Source organism: Salminus brasiliensis, chromosome 5 (assembly GCF_030463535.1).
Source record: "Salminus brasiliensis chromosome 5, fSalBra1.hap2, whole genome shotgun sequence".
NCBI lineage: Eukaryota > Metazoa > Chordata > Actinopteri > Characiformes > Bryconidae > Salminus > Salminus brasiliensis.
In genome coordinates this window covers 39,778,903-39,795,047 of record NC_132882.1, presented here as the reverse complement: position 1 = coordinate 39,795,047, position 16,145 = coordinate 39,778,903, and the positions used below count along the sequence as shown (strand labels likewise).

General features: G+C 41.1%; 1 protein-coding gene across 1 annotated transcript in view; it reads right to left on the bottom strand.

Moving 5' to 3' along the window:
• Positions 1-16,145, bottom strand: part of jarid2a (jumonji and AT-rich interaction domain containing 2a) — a 75,763-nt gene that overhangs the window by 19,045 nt on the left and 40,573 nt on the right. The window contains exons 6-7 of the mRNA XM_072680370.1: positions 8,226-8,389; positions 451-849 (exon numbers count right to left, since the gene is read on the bottom strand). Of these exons, the coding sequence (XP_072536471.1) occupies positions 451-849; positions 8,226-8,389 (563 nt within the window). The remainder of the gene's footprint in view (positions 1-450; positions 850-8,225; positions 8,390-16,145) is intronic.

Below are 16,145 nucleotides of genomic sequence, written 5' to 3'. Positions count from 1 at the left end.
CTCAACTAGGACTCACATCTAAAGGACATGACTCAGACTTTCATCTATAAACTAGAGATTCGACTCAGACTTCCATCTCAGAGTCTCAAAGCTCGACTTGGATTCGCACACATTCACAGTCAAATCACAGACTGATTTGCATCTCAGAGACTCAAGACTCAAAACAGATTTGCACCCAGAGATTTAAGACTTTCCTAAGATTTAAATCCCACTTTCAAAAAAACACAGATTGACTGAATGTGTTCATATTGAATGTACTGTAACTGAATTTAACTGAATACGTTTAGTACAGTGTTTAGTATTCATTCATCGTTACTTGTTCAAAGTATTCTATTGAACTCTGATTATGTTATATTATAATAAAATAAGTTTATTATTTTTCACTGGCTCTGAAATATCTTATCAGTGCATCCCTAAAGTGATGTGCTAGTGAAAATTATCCGGTTCTACCTTAACCATTTCCAGCTGCCTCTTCGACTGCCGTAGTCCATCTCGTCTGGGTGGGCACGCAACAGGCCCGCTCGGCCTACCATTGGTCATCCCGCTCAGCCTCGGGCAGCAACCATTGGCTGCAGATGATAGCACCTGTTTTTGCGTCTTGCCCTGGCTGATCTGGGCTTTTCCTGAGTTGATGTGCTGAAGGTGTGTGTGGGTGTGGTGCGAGCTCAGGTGGCGTCTGTGCGCGCTCGGGTCCAGCTTGGCCTCTTTCAGCAGTCTGGCTTTGGTGTAGGTCACGTGGCCCTTGGGGTATTTCACAGCTTTGGTCAGGGGAGAAGGTGGGAGATCTTCCTTCCGCGCTTTCCGGCTGTTAGCAGAAGCAGCTCGCTGGGGTCGCTGCACTTTAGAGGGCTGGAGGGACAGAGAATGTGAGAGCACAGCAGTTTAATGTATGGGAGAATATAAACAAGACAGCGGTGATTTCATTTTTTGGCAAAAAAATCTACTTAGTTAGGGAGTTTACAGTCAACCAAATCTTTTCCATAAGTTCATGTCCACACTCTTCTCTCAACCTGATCGAACCACGCTGGCTAGTATCATGGGTGGGGATGGGGAGATGATGGGAAGAGAGAGGGCCATCCTACCCACCCAGACAGAGCAAGGTTAATTATGCTCTCAACACAGAGTGGAGACACAAGAGGCCTATGCCGTTGTAAGCGTTTATACTTGTGACTCAGCTAAAACACTAGCAGAAGGGGGTTTGTAATGTAGTGTTGGAAAATAGCTGTTTTACTTCTGCTGCAGAAATTTTAGTAAAACAGAAAGAAGACGTAGGGGGAGGCAGAAGGAGGCATTTTTTGGCCACTGAGAGACATGGACAAGGAAATGCAGGTCGATCTGATGATATTGTGCTTCCATTTATTTCAAGTGGACCAATCACAGTTGTTGCGGTCTGCGTTGCTGGGAAGCATAGTTACATTTCTGGGGAACTGGCGAAGGTTCAATGTAAAAGCATAAACTGGCCTTCAGAGCTACAGATGACTGGACCTGGTTTCAGCGGGTTGAGCGGAGTGTGTGGAGTGTTCACACACTTTTTTTGGTGACGATTTGATTGACTGTGGGCACAGCAAATATCAGCACAAAATGGACAAAAGTATTGGGACATCATAGAATAGCATTGCTCATTCAGAGATTTTTTCTTAAAGGAGTTTTGCTTGTGAAGTATCATTTTGGGGTAATTGTCTCCACTGTCCAGGGAGGGCTTTCTACTAGATTTTGGAGCATCGCTGTGAGGATCTAATTGCATTCAGCAACAACAGCGCTAGTGAGGTCAGGATGTTGGATCACCACCACCTCACCTCTTCTCCAACTCCACAACACATCTCAAAAGTACTAAATGGAGCCCCACCATTTCAGAGAACACAGTTCCACTGCTCCACATAAACCAAATAGAGCAGTTAACATCTAAATAACATCAGTCAGAGTAGCTAAAACATCTAGCTAACACTGACGAGCAGTTAACATCTAGCTAACACTAGCTCCAGGATTGAGCACCACCATTTCAGAGAACAGTTCCACTGCTCCACATAAACCCCTCTTGCCCACGCCTGGCATTAGGCATAGAAGGTTCTTGTGTTTATCTGCTCCAGAGAGTCCTATTTTATTGGCAGTACTTCTCTACAGGGACTAAACAAGCTGTGTGTGTGTGTGTATAGATTTGCACATCTGTGTCAGTAATGGGTGCAACTTAAAGTAGCTATTTGCATTCATTTGACCACATCCAACATTTAGACATACAGTGTACATAAAAAAATTACACATATTTCTCATTTTTAAGAAAGCAATTGATTTCTCATGAGCTAAATTTCAGTAGATTTTGAAACCAATAAAATAGGATTTTGGAATGTATTTACGAGCATGACATTGGTGACCGCCTTCAGTGTTTTTCTTACATCTCTGGTTTTAAACTAAAGCAAGCTTCAAATATCATACATGTCTAGGCTGATAAACTGCATCTAGGGTAAGTGATAAACCATGTTCATTTGACTCGTCACCCAACTGATCCTTTAACGTTTCAAACGTCCGCTAAATATCCAACCAAAAGGGTGAGTGGTCATTTGGAAAGTTTATTAGAGCTGGCCATTGCTATCTGCAGTTTCTGTATCTGCAATATTTTCTCCACTAGAGGGCTCACAGAAGGTGCGGCGCCCCTCTTTGGGGAGTGTGTGCACGTGAGCCGGGCCATGTACTGTGATTGTTCAGACTGCGAGTGCGTGAGGGGTGGGGGAAGGGAGGAGATCGCTCTACTCAAAACCTGATGTCCTAAGTGTCGACCACTGCAGACGTTTCCACAAGCGCAGTCTGAAAGCACAGGTTAGGGTACCCAAACACTAGACACTGTGCTTTTCCCACCATGGCTTGCCCGAGTGATTTCTATGTGTGTGTGTGTGTGTGTGTGTGTGTGTGTGTGTGTGTGTGTGTGTGTGTGTGTGTGTGTGCGCATGTGAAAATGTGTGTGTGTGTGAGCATGAAGTGAAGGGGGGTTGGGTAGAGAGGAGATGACATCATGTGTTGCTATAGGCCTGCTGCAGCACACTTAACCTGAACCGTCTGCCGCTTTGGGAAGCCTTGGCAGGAGAGGGAGAAACTTCGGACTGCACTGTCTAATGCACACACATGCACACACACATGCACACACACACACACACACACACACACACACACACACACACACACATAGACTCCTAAACAGGCACATACAGATCTGATGTGGTAGCTGAATAAATCACTGTGCATCATTTACTGTGAATACAGCAGTTTTCAGAAGCAGACATGTCACTTCAGTGTCTGTACTGAAGAAGGGGACACATTGTCCAATGTAAAGGGACGTCCATTGACATTTGGGTGGTTTTATGTACCACAAACAGTTGTAATTAATTTATAAATGGCCAATTCATAACTTTAATGTATCCATTAAATGTAACAGGCATGCCTTTAAGACTGATAAGGCATTTAGAATGCAGTCCGGGCTGAATCACTGCTTATCCAACATTGTCCGCCACTCCCAGTTTCAAGAGTTTGTTTCTTCCACCTCTGTGTTGGAATTTCTGTCCATATCGTATCAAATGGTTTATGGTTGTATCGCATTCAAAGTGAAAGCAGTCTGAAGTTGGCTCGTGCTGTAAACACCGATCATAAGGTAGCTAGCTACAGGCTTTCCAACACACTTTAAAACATCTATCCAAATGTCTGTACGTCTGCGCTTACCTTTTTGTGAAGGGGAAATTCGGTTCCGGTGAAGCTCTGGACACAGCAGGTGCTTGTGAAGCTATTGCTTAAGACATTTGTCTAAGACTTAATCTAGCTAGCTAAGAGCCTCACAAGAACCTGATGCGTCCGCTTCACCAGAGCTTCATAAATTAGACATTTATTTGGGTAAGGATGTTCTGGTGTTCTGAAAACCCCCCTCCACAAAATTATAAGAACAGCCGTATGGATGTTTAGGTGGACGTAGCACCTTCAACCATAGATGCAGGTCTTTTTTTGCATGGTGCTCCACAATGTTTTTTATTGTTATTTAATCCAATTTAGTCTTTTCGCATTCCGACTCACTATGTCAGACTATCTTCGACCAGTACTGAAGCCAGCCAACCTATTCTTACTGAACTGGTTGCTTTGCTACGCTACACCAATAAGAGTCCTTGGGCACGACTCCCAACACTGCATTGGCCCTCCTCTGTAGTACGAACAACCTTCATTGGTGCACCAAATCCCGGCTTTGCTTGATGCCAATATCCAGGCTAACAGCAAATCTAGTCTAGCAACATTCCAGATGAGGCCATTCAGCTAGCCAACAGGATAGCAGCGTTATCAGGTAAGACTTGTGTTGGCAGGCATTCTTGCAACCAGCCAGCCAATCAGAGTGGAGCTTGGCTAAATTATTCATGATCCCTCCATAAAAAGAAACACAGCTTGTTTCATGCTAGGGCCACATCATTTTTTGCCCTAACCAAAGTCAACACTAGAGTCTTTATGTAAAGCATTTAGCAGGGTTTATATACTACATCACACTCTTTCAACAAAATGAGGACCATGCTTTCTGTGGTATATAAAAAACACATTATGCAGTGTTGGTATCATTTTGCTCATTTATGAAGAGCTGATTTTGTATATTACTTTCATTGGCTTTAATAGACTGCCATAGAGGGGGAGGGACAGCTCGACCAGGCATGTAACAGCACACAGTAAAAAAACTGGGGTTACCAATCTTATCCCCAAAAGGCCACAGGATTTCATCCCAAATAAGCAGGATCACACATGATCAACCTGACTGAAACTAAAACCTACTGATTAAACTAGTGGACTAGCCTGACTACCTACCTACTATTTCTGTGTGACCTGTTGACATATTTAAATGGAATCAAAAACATATGCTGCTTTTGTTGGTGACCTCCAATGCACCAAATAATTTCCTAAAGAATCTTAACCAGATCAGTGTTAAAGATTTGCACACTAATAATGTGAACTCCATGTAGCCCAATAAAATGATTAAGGAGATTCTTTTTTTCTGTTATCAGTATTTTTGAAGTCAGAATCTTCTAAGAAAGAGGCTATAAGTATGATTTATGGGGCTATTTTTCCTCTCATTCCTTCATCATAAATCTGACCTAGTGTGTGTGAGCTACGACTCAAACTTGCATGGATTTGCAACAGGAATGCTGTCTCATTTTGCAGTACAGCAGTGTTGTCGTTTTGAGATATTACCTTTAATTACCTTTAGTTAGCATATCTATGAAGAGGATTTAGTGCCAGACCATGAAGTAATCAGTGGAAAAGCATCATTTCTAATGAATGCTATGAGGAAAACATTGCAAACCGAAAAGCAAGGCCTTCTCATTTGATCTGTAAGTGTGGGCATTATGTCATAATCCACATTGTACAGCAATTTACACTACAGTGCTTTTAACATGGCGAAGCTAAAAGTACATTGTTGTACATTGTCTAATATGACTCCACAGTATTTCCAGTATATCCATCAAGAGTGTACTATAATAATGTTGTCTTTGCATGGACAACACTGACCAGCAGTTAACATCTAGCTAACACTAGCTCCAGCAGTCAACATCAAGCAAACACCAACTAGAGTAGTTATAACAGCTAGTTACAGTAGTTAACATCTACAGTCATGCCCGAAAGTATTCATACCCCTGGCAAAGTTTGACTTAAATTTACTTTTATTTAACCAGAAGTTATATTTTTGCCTTGAAACGACACAGGCATCTCCCAGGAGATAACACGATGATGTACAAGAGGCATCATTGTGGGAAAAAGTATTTCTCAGCTTTTATACACATTTGAACAAAAAGTGGCATGTCCAAAATTATTCATACCCTTTGAAAACTGTCACAGTATATGGGAAAATCCAAAGTTCTATACCATTCCAAATAGTCCAAGCTGTTTTAAAGCATCCTAATTACCCTGATTCATTGGGAACAGCTGTTTTAATCAACTCAACAGGAGAAAAACAGCAGCTCTCTGCAGTTGGTTTGTGGACAGTCATGGCTAAGACAAAGGAGCTCACTAAGGACCTGCGGCTGTGCATTGTGGCCGCTCACAAGTCAGGAAAGGGCTATAAAGACATATCAAAATGTTTTCAAGTTCCAGTGGCTACAGTGCAAAGTATTATTAAAAAATACAAGAAGTTCCGCACTGTGGAAAATCTCAGAAGATGTGGTCGGAAGCCAAAAGTGACACCTGTGCTGGCCAGGAGAATAGTGAGAGAGGTGAAGAAAAATCCAAGGATCACCACCAAGGCCATCCTGGTGAATCTGGACTCTGCTGGTGGCGACATCTCAAGGCAGACAGTTCAACGGACACTGCACACTGCTGGGTTCCACGGACGCAGGCCAAGGAGGACACCACTTCTCCAGAAAAGGCACACAAAAGCCCGCTTGACCTTTGCAAATGCTCATCTGGACAAAGAAGAAGACTTCTGGTGTTCTGTTTTATGGTCAGATGAAACAAAAATTGAATTGTTTGGCCACAATGATGTGTGCACCATTTGGCGTAAAAAAGGAGAAGCCTTCAACCCTAAGAACACCATCCCCACTGTCAAACATGGTGGTGGGAACCTAATGTTTTGGGGGTGTTTTTCAGCCAATGGACCAGGGAACTTGATCACAGTAAATGGCACCATGAAAAAAGAGCAATACATCAAGATTCTCAACAACAACATCAGGCAGTCTGCAGAGAAACTTGGCCTTGGGAACCGGTGGACATTTCAGCACGACAACGACCCAAAACACACAGCCAAAGTGGTGAAGAAATGGTTAGCAGACAAAAACATTAATGTTTTGCAGTGGCCCAGCCAGAGTCCTGACTTGAATCCAATTGAGAATCTGTGGAGGGAGCTAAAGATCAGGGTGATGGCAAGGAGACCCTCGAACCTCAAAGAGTTGGAGCTCATCACTAAAGATGAATGGGCAAAAATACCAGTGGATACATGCAAAAAGCTGGTCAGCAATTACAGGAAGCGTTTGATTGCTGTAATAGCCAATAAAGGCTTTTCTATTAATTATTGAGAAGGGTATGAATAATTTTGGACATGCCACTTTTTGTTCAAATGTGTATAAAAGCTGAGAAATATTTTTTCCCACAATGATGCCTCTTGTACATCATCGTGTTATCTCCTGGGAGATGCCTGTGTCATTTCCAGGCAAAAATATAATTTCTGGTTAAATAAAAGTAAATTTAAGTCAAACTTTGACAGGGGTATGAATACTTTCGGGCATGACTGTAGTTAACATCAGCTAAAGTAGTTAAAACATCTAGCTAACACTGACAAGCAGTTAACATCTAGCTAACTCTAGCTCCAGCAGTCAACATTAAGCAAACACTAACTAGAGTAGTTATAACAGCTAGCTAACATCAGCTACAGTAGTTAACATCTAGTTAACATCAGCTAGAGCAGTTATTACATCTAACTAATGTCAGCTACAGCAGTTAACATCTAAATAACATCAGCTAGAGTAGTTAAAACATCTAGCTAGCATCAGCTACACTAGTCAACATCTAGCAAATACCAGCTAGAGAAGTTATCATCTTGTTACTATTATCTAGAATAGTTATGTTATCTCTGCCTTCTCAGTGTAATATAATACAACTGGCCAATACTACAAAATGGTCACACTATACAATTATATGGAAATACCAAGAAGACTATGGACTCTTGATGGAAATACCAAGAAGACTATGGACTCTTGATGGAAATACAAAGAAGACTATGGAGTCTTGAAAGATGATTATACAATAAAGACTGTGGTGTCGTATTCAGAATTTTCTTTATTCACCTGAAAACCACAGTGCAGTGAAATGTAATATAGCTGTGCAGATTACTTCACACGGTGGATTTACATTCCCTTTTGACACTAATTTAGCATTTAATTCTCAAAAAGCAAATCCCTGCTTTGTCTCTCAGTAACAAGATCAAGCTACATCAGAACAATGTGATGAAAGCTTTGCTTTTAGGTTTGGCATCTTATGTTTATGTGACTGACAAATGGTCAAAATGTCATTCACTATTTTTTCACTGTTATGGCTGCTTGCAATTTGGCATGGAATCCTTTCAGGTGCTTTTCAGTCTGTAAATAAAAGCAGAATGTAATCTACTAAAACAAGCCTTACAAATTAGCAGTTGAAATAAAACTAAAGCGCTGGATAAATAAATAAATAAATAAATAAAGAGAATAAATAAACACAATACGCATACAGTAATCAGCCTGCAGTACCTGTGGTTTGTGTTCCGGTGCAGGCTTGCTGGGCCGCAGGTTGTGTGTGGTGGAAGCTCTGGCCGATGTTCCGGAGCCTCTGTCTCTCCCCTGGGCTCCGTCTTTTCCCCTGACCCTCAGGCTGCTCTCCCGCTCCCCTGTCGCCCGCGGCTGCCCGTTAAACACTGTCACAAAGGTTTAGGAGAAAGAGTCTGTGAGTAATGAAACTTTTAGATCAGGCAGTCAAGAACCTCCACCCACACACATTAAAAACACCACTGTTTCAATACTGCTTCAGGTGAACATGCCAGGATCCACCAGAGATTTACTGGAAAAGGTGAAATACAAACAAACTCGAATAAGAGAAATCATAAGAAAACGTAAAACAAAAACACAAAAAAACATAGTTAACACCCTAGCAACCATTTTAGTTGCACACTATACGGCCAACCTGACCATCACACCTACACTGATCAGCTATAACACTCTTCAGTACTCAGCTACTTGACGCTTCCATTTCACAATAATAGTATTTACAGTTAGCTAGGGCCAAAACTCACTTGTGGCAATTTAATAGTCACTAAGTCACAGTGTTTGTCTATCGAGACTAAATGGCTATGTGTTTGATTTTATACACCGGTTAGCAGTGGGCGCAGCAGTAAAACCCTTGAACTCAATCATTAGAAGGTGGTTGGTGGTTAGTGTTGAGCAACAGGTAACACTACAACGTTTACATTCACATTTATGGTATTTAGCTGATGCTCTTATCCAGAGCAACTTACAGGGTTACTCGCACTACAGAGGTGGGCTAATGTAGTGTTCAGAGTCTCACCCAAGGAATCTTATTGGTGTAGTACAGCATAGTCACCCAGACCAGGAATTGAACCCCAACTACACACATGGGGAGCCACCCACATGTTTGGTAGCTCACTGGCAGGTAGGTAGTTACTACACCTTGTGGGAGACTAGGGATTGTGGTGGTTTGTTAATGCTCTGAAAATGCTTTGGCTTGGGTTTTATGTTATCTTGTTTTGTTTTCTTGTGTTTTACTGGTTATTTATATATACAGGCTAATTCTATACATAATGTGGTTTTGCTAGATGGTTGTTATGGTTGTAGTGGTGGTTTATAAGATGCACCATATAGCCTGTATGCACTATATGGATTCCCATTCTTCATTCACATTAAGGCTTCACATAGAGTCTTTCAGTGCCAGTTTCCGTGCAGAAGCACACAGCCCTTCATTGGGTGATAAGAATGTGAATGAAGAATGGGAATCCATATAGTGCATACAGGCTATATGGTGCACCTTATCAACCACCACTACAACCATAACAACCATCTAGCAAAACCACAGCATGTATAGAATTAGCCTGTATATATAAATAACCAGTAAAACACAAGAAAACAAAACAAGATAACGTAAAACCCAAGCCTTAACAGAGCATTAACAAACCACCACAGTCAATCAATCACTACTATATAAACTCAATTAACTTATAAAAAACAGCAACTTAAACTACAGGCTTTGTCGAGCCAACTTAAAGATTGTTCACAAATCTTCTCCTTCTGGTTTTAGCTTTAAAAAAAAACCAACATATTGCTGTATTTTTCCAGCTCAGCTTCAGTGTCTATCATTTTTCATCATTCTTACTGAGACGGCTCTTAAACCACATGAAGAACTGAAACAGAATACTTAAAGGAGCAATTCATCAAGATAATGATGATATATCATCATCTTTTCCACACCTACTAATAACTGAGCCTCCAGTCAAACAGCATTTGTGTCAGCTCAGTTTTTCAGTTTTAAGGCAGAAGACTTGTAAATTGCTGTCAAACTGTCTGACCAAAAGTCCAATCCGGTCCACAGATGTCTGAGCGTTTAGGGCATTATATCCTAATGAGAACCCTGCAGCCATATCTCAAGAGCAACCTTGTGCGAACACTCAAATGTCTTAGTATGAGCTGCAGAAAGCCAAAACACATAAGAAACTGTTATAAAGCAAATCCGCTAGCAGGTTAATCAGGCTCATTCTTAAGGCTAAGGCTTTTCCCTCACATGAGTTAAACCACCACAGCGTTTTACACATTCTTAGAGAAAATACAGTTACCCACAAAGAAGTCAAAAATAGCTATAGAGGTTTAGCACTTTCTAGGTGGTTTTCTATCTCTTAACTCAACAAAGACTGTTCAATATTACTTAGGAAAAAAAAACGTGCTTTTTTAGGTCACTTTTCGAAATGAAAGCCGTACCGTTGCTTCTCTGGGGGCCAACTTATCACCCAGACTGGCTGGAACTCGGCCAGCAGTGCACATAAAAGTGTCTTATTTAGATCAGCGGCTTGTTTAAAGCGGAGAGAGAAAAGGGTTCTCGTTTCTTTTATGAAGCGCGGCGGCACGACATGACTCCTGGTTTCATAAGGCTTCACACAGAGGTGTCTTTCAGTGCCAGTTTCCGTGCAGAAGCACACAGACCATCCGCAGCGTATGCTAAGATGATGAGAGCATCTCTCTATACAGCGAGGGATAAAGGAAGGGGGTCCGGATTCAATTAAAATGTAGGTCAAAGCCAACTTTGGACTGATCTAAATGGCTGAAATACTACCTAGCCTCGAAGGTATAGTTTGGTAAGTAAACAAAAAGGGCTAAATGTAATAAATCAGTACAGAAATGTTCTGTGAAGGTGTGTCCAAATGAATTCCACCCCAATGGCTTAGTGTTTAAAGAAACGCTTGAAGAAAGAAGAAAGAAGCTTGTTTGTGGTTTGTTTCTTTAGCCTTCTGCTGGAGCTATGAGGCTAATGAAGCTAGCAAGCAAGGAGAGCCAAGTCCTACTCGCATCCATTTTCATAGATAGCACTTTGTGGTAGTCCTTTATAATAACAGGTCTAAATAAATAACTACTTAATCACATGAAATACCAAATGATTAGCCAATACATGTCTAATAAGCTCATTGTCATCTGCATGCCACCAGAACAGTTTGCTCTACAAGTCCTTTGGAGATACACCATGGAATCTGGCACCAAGACATTTGCATCAGATCCTCTAAATCCAGTCAGTTGTCATATGGATCAGCGGCGGTTCCAGCACATGCCACAGGTAAACGGTGAATGTGTCCCTGGCCATCCAAGTGACATAAAAAAAACGGACCTTTGGACTAGGCCACCTATTGCTTCAAGGTCCAGTCCAGATGCTTGTGTGCCTACTGTAAGCACGTTTAACAGTGGACAGGGGTAAACATTGGCACTCTGATTGGTCTAAGCAGCAGTTCGAAACAGATGGAATAGCTCTCACATATCAATGAGCCTCGGGTGCCCAACACTCTGTCACCAGTCCCTTATCGGATCACTGATAGTAGTTACCCACCACAGCTGATCAGCCTGTTCTGACCCAACCCAGTCATATGGCTATTTGCCCCTAGACTCCTAGACAAGACGTTTTAGGTCTTCACACCTGACCATTTCTCCAAAATCTTACATGATGACACCAGGAACCAACCATTCAGCTGCCGTCTAACATATGTACATCCCAGGATGGTCTCCCCCCCCCCCCAAAAGTCAGTGCTATGCTAGCCATTGTTAGCTGATGTAACAGAACTGGCAGTAGTTTTCTCCTCCAAGCATGTTCAGCTGTCCAATGACGTAGAATCAGTGGCAATTTAAGATGAAAGAAGGACATGCTAGCTTTCACCTTTCCAGCACTGGTGTCATCTTGAGATAAGGGAAGCGCTAGCTACTGGGAGGGAATTAAAAATGTTTAATAAATGGGTTCGAATAAAAAGAAAAAATGCAGTTGATGGTGCCATATAGGATTCTATTACTTGCTAACTTCATTAGCCCTATAGCTCAATATAGTGCAAAACTAAAGAAACAAACCTCAAACCCTAAACCAACATGTATTAGCTGACTGACTCTATTTAGGGCAAATGGAACTACCCCTTTGAACACTGTGTCATAACCAGACCAGGTTCAACTTCTGAACTTGAGCAAGACAGAGGGTCTGTGTGGGTAGACTGTATGGAGCCCCTCATGACATGTCAGGTGACCGGGGTGTCAAATTACACGGCTGAATGTGCTGAGTGGGCAGTGGAGTCCGGTTACACACATGGAAAAGGGACATGGAGTGGAGTTCTTATTGTCGTCTTGCTGCACATTTGATTGATGTAACTGCATGTGTATAATTATGGGTTAACATAAGAATTATATAGACTCATTATATTCTGTATCGACAGCTTCACGACTAGACTTTGGATATTTTTGAAACAATAACAGGAATTTGATGCACAGATATGGGAATTGTGGGCCTCATTTAAGCACTGTACGTCCACTGAATAAACTGGAATGGAAGTCCAGTGACCTCAAATGGTACAAATGTAAGCAATAAACTGTCAGGTTTTTTTTTTAAGGGAAAAAATGAATTAAAAATAATGGGAACAGCAGTGGACATAAAAAAGCTCTGAAAACTGATGCAAACAATTTGCAAGCCCTTTGACTGTATTAAAGCAGTGTTGGAACACACTGTGCTACTCCACTACTACCACAGTATTTAGACTACATTGCACATTCAGACTGCTACCATAATAGATAGATTGATAACTCAAAAATCATCAAATGGGGAAATGGAGAAAAATAGAGAAAACTGAAAGGGTCTGGTACAGGAAGAGCTCTGACAGACTCAAATATAACAGCATCAGAAGTTTTTAAGAGTCAAAAACGTGTGTGATAGGCAGCTCTAATGACAACACCTTGTAGCACAGCTTAACACTAGACCAAGCCTCAGCTTCAACTGTGAAGAGAAGACTTGGAGCTGCAGGTTTGACAGGGAGAGCGGCAGTAAGAAAGTCATCGTTAAGATGGCAAAACAAAAAAACAAGCTTACCTCCAATCTGAAGAACAGAATAAAGTGTTTCCTACAATAAATACAGTGTTTCAAAAAAAGGAGGAAAACAACTTGGCGTTCGTATAGTTTGAATATAACTCCACAGAGTCTAGACTCCAAAGACTCTAGACTCAGCTCAGTTTTGCACCCAAGAGATTAGAAACTAGACTCACACTCCAAAGATTCTACTCAGATACGCACTCCAGAGACTCCAGATTCAGCTCTGACTCTCACTCCAAAGACTCCAATGCTCTGATTTGCACCCCAGAGACTCTACTCAGACTTGCACCCCAGAGACTCCACACTAAGCTAAGATTTGCACCCCAGAGACTAGAGACTCACACCCTAGTGAGTCAAGTCCATGCAGACTTGTGCTTCAGAGACTCAACTCAGAATCTCACCCCAAACACTCGAGACTCGGCTGGGACTCACGTGAGCAGTTTCTTGGTCATGGAGTTCTGAGCAGTTTTGCCTTGTGTTCTGATCTTTGCTTTGCTTCTTGGACCCTGATTATGGAATTGCCTATGCCTTACCAGCCCGTCTACCTGTATTTTGACCCCTATCTGCCTTCATGACAATGAGTTTTTGATTTACCACAATAAAAGTCATTCTGCACATGCAGCCGGCCTCAACCCATACTTTACAGTGTTACAGCAAATGACTAAAACTGTCACAAACAGATAAGCACTACAGGGATGACACACTTGACTCACATTTGACCAACACAAATGTGGTATCATATGAAAATACAATCTAAACTTTCCACAGAATGTCTTCACTTGTTCCACTGGTAAACACGCTTTTATTATCACTGGTGATAACTGTGACTTGATGCTCCAAAGCAGTGTCTGCGCATTATCCTTGAGCTTTTCTCACACGTTATAAATATTCATCACATTTCCTCAGTACAAAAACAAAGTGTCTAGGAAGAAGATCACACTCCCTCTATTAATGTGCAAATAGTTGCAAATGACTAAGCGTTCCAGATGACACTTACCTAAGTACGAAATAACACGATACACAGGCCTTGTACTAAATATACAGCATGCTGGAAGAGGGGTAGACATGTATATCAATTTGCACTGGCCACTTGGGCCACCAAGCCAATTCATCTTTTGGCCAAAATTAATAATTTATACCAGCAAACCAGCATCCCAGTCAGGTATTTGTTTTTGTTACTTTTTGGGGTTTGGGGTACTTTTTGGGGTATTAAAGAAGAGTTTATCCTGTCTTTGAAGGAGTAACTGCATCTACTGTACAGGGAAGGCTTTCAACTTAATTATGTTGGATGATCACCACCCCAATATACCCCCAACTCCACACCACATCCCAAAAAATACTGGATGGACCAATTTGAGTGACTCTGACAACAGCCTAAATGTGATGGCTGGACGACAGAGCCAGAGCAATTCCACAACGGTGGAATTTGTGTGGTTAGTACCCATGAAAGATGCTCCAAAAAGAAACCTAGAAACTGGTGACAGGGTCATGGGCATGGAGTTATGCAATCCATGGAGGCCCCACCTCACAACTTATAGGAAGAATCTGCTGCTGATGTCTTGGTGCGAGATATAACAGGACACCTTCAGAGTGTCTTCTTGTGGCCTGCTTGGCTTGAGGGGTCAGAGCTGTTATGGTAGCACTAGCACAATACTTTTGATACTGATGCTATACTTTACGATTTATATTTTGTATCAGGTTCTAATCTGAAAAATTCAGCTTGTTTTTTATGTTATAAACACCATAAGCATTGCGAAAATATAAAGAATATAATAAATTATGTCTTTATATACTCATACTGCTCTTGTTTCAATAAGCTACCAAACACAACATCTAATCACTGTGCTTTGTTTTTCAACTGATGACAACTGCAACTTTGAAGGGTTAATGATGATATTGCAGGGTAGTATGCTAAGCGTTTGCTTTACAGCTTGCACATATGCCTCAGTGAATGTGAATGTCCTGTGCTATATGGACAGTATACAGCAAATGTAGGCAATCTGACAGAGTGCTGTGTATAGACACGGGTCATTAACTGCACAGCGTGGGGTGAGGCACAGTCATAACTCACCTGACTGGGGCCCTGGAATGGAAACCAAATGCCTGTTCTGTTTACCATCTGACTGCAACAACATTCTGAACCCTGGTGCGCTCGCATTTGCCATCAGAAGAAAATATTATAAGACACATCAATAGCCAAATAATTGGAAGCGATTTAAGCTTCATACATTTTTGTTATAGGCAAAAGTAAAACGCATAGTGTAATTTTATACAACTTATTTTGCACTTTTATAAACCAAGGGTATTTGGATATAAACCAAGGGTATTTGAATAACTTCTGTTAATGTGAAGTTACATAAACTTGGGACAAGTCTGAGATTTAAGCTTCTAATAAAATATTATCAAATATATCTTTAGAAATTATTTTATTTTGAAGATTTATGAAAGTCAGAAGCCCTGACAGTTTTACAAAATGATATATGTATTTAAATAAATTGAAACATATATCATAAAATTCATTTGAAGAATATTCATAGTAACTCATTTTCAAACTCTTGGGCACTCTTGGTCAAGGAACTGAAAACTGGACCTGGTGAGCCTCTGAGTTGGTTTTGTGATTTTTTAATGTATTTTGGTTTTCAAAGCGGTACGTTGACACATGATGCTCCCACTTCCACTTTTGACTGGCGCCAAATCATCAATGTTCAGGAAACAGATCTACAATCATTTTTTTAATGCAGAGTGGCTTCTCTTCAGTAATGATTTTTTACTACCCAAAACCACCACCAGTGACAGAGACTACACTTGTCTTCTGAGATGATGGTAAAATGTTGATGAATGTGAAAAATAGTTATTTCTTTGATGAATATAAACCATAAATAAATCTTTTTAGCATAAATTACGTATATGTTTATTACAATGTAAGTAAAATACAATGTGTCCATGACAATGCTAGTGCTTGGACCCCAGTAATTGCCACTTTTAAAAAACAGACACTATCACATTCTAACAGCAGTTACGACAGTCTGAAGAAATCAGTTTTAGATGAAAACTAAGTATTA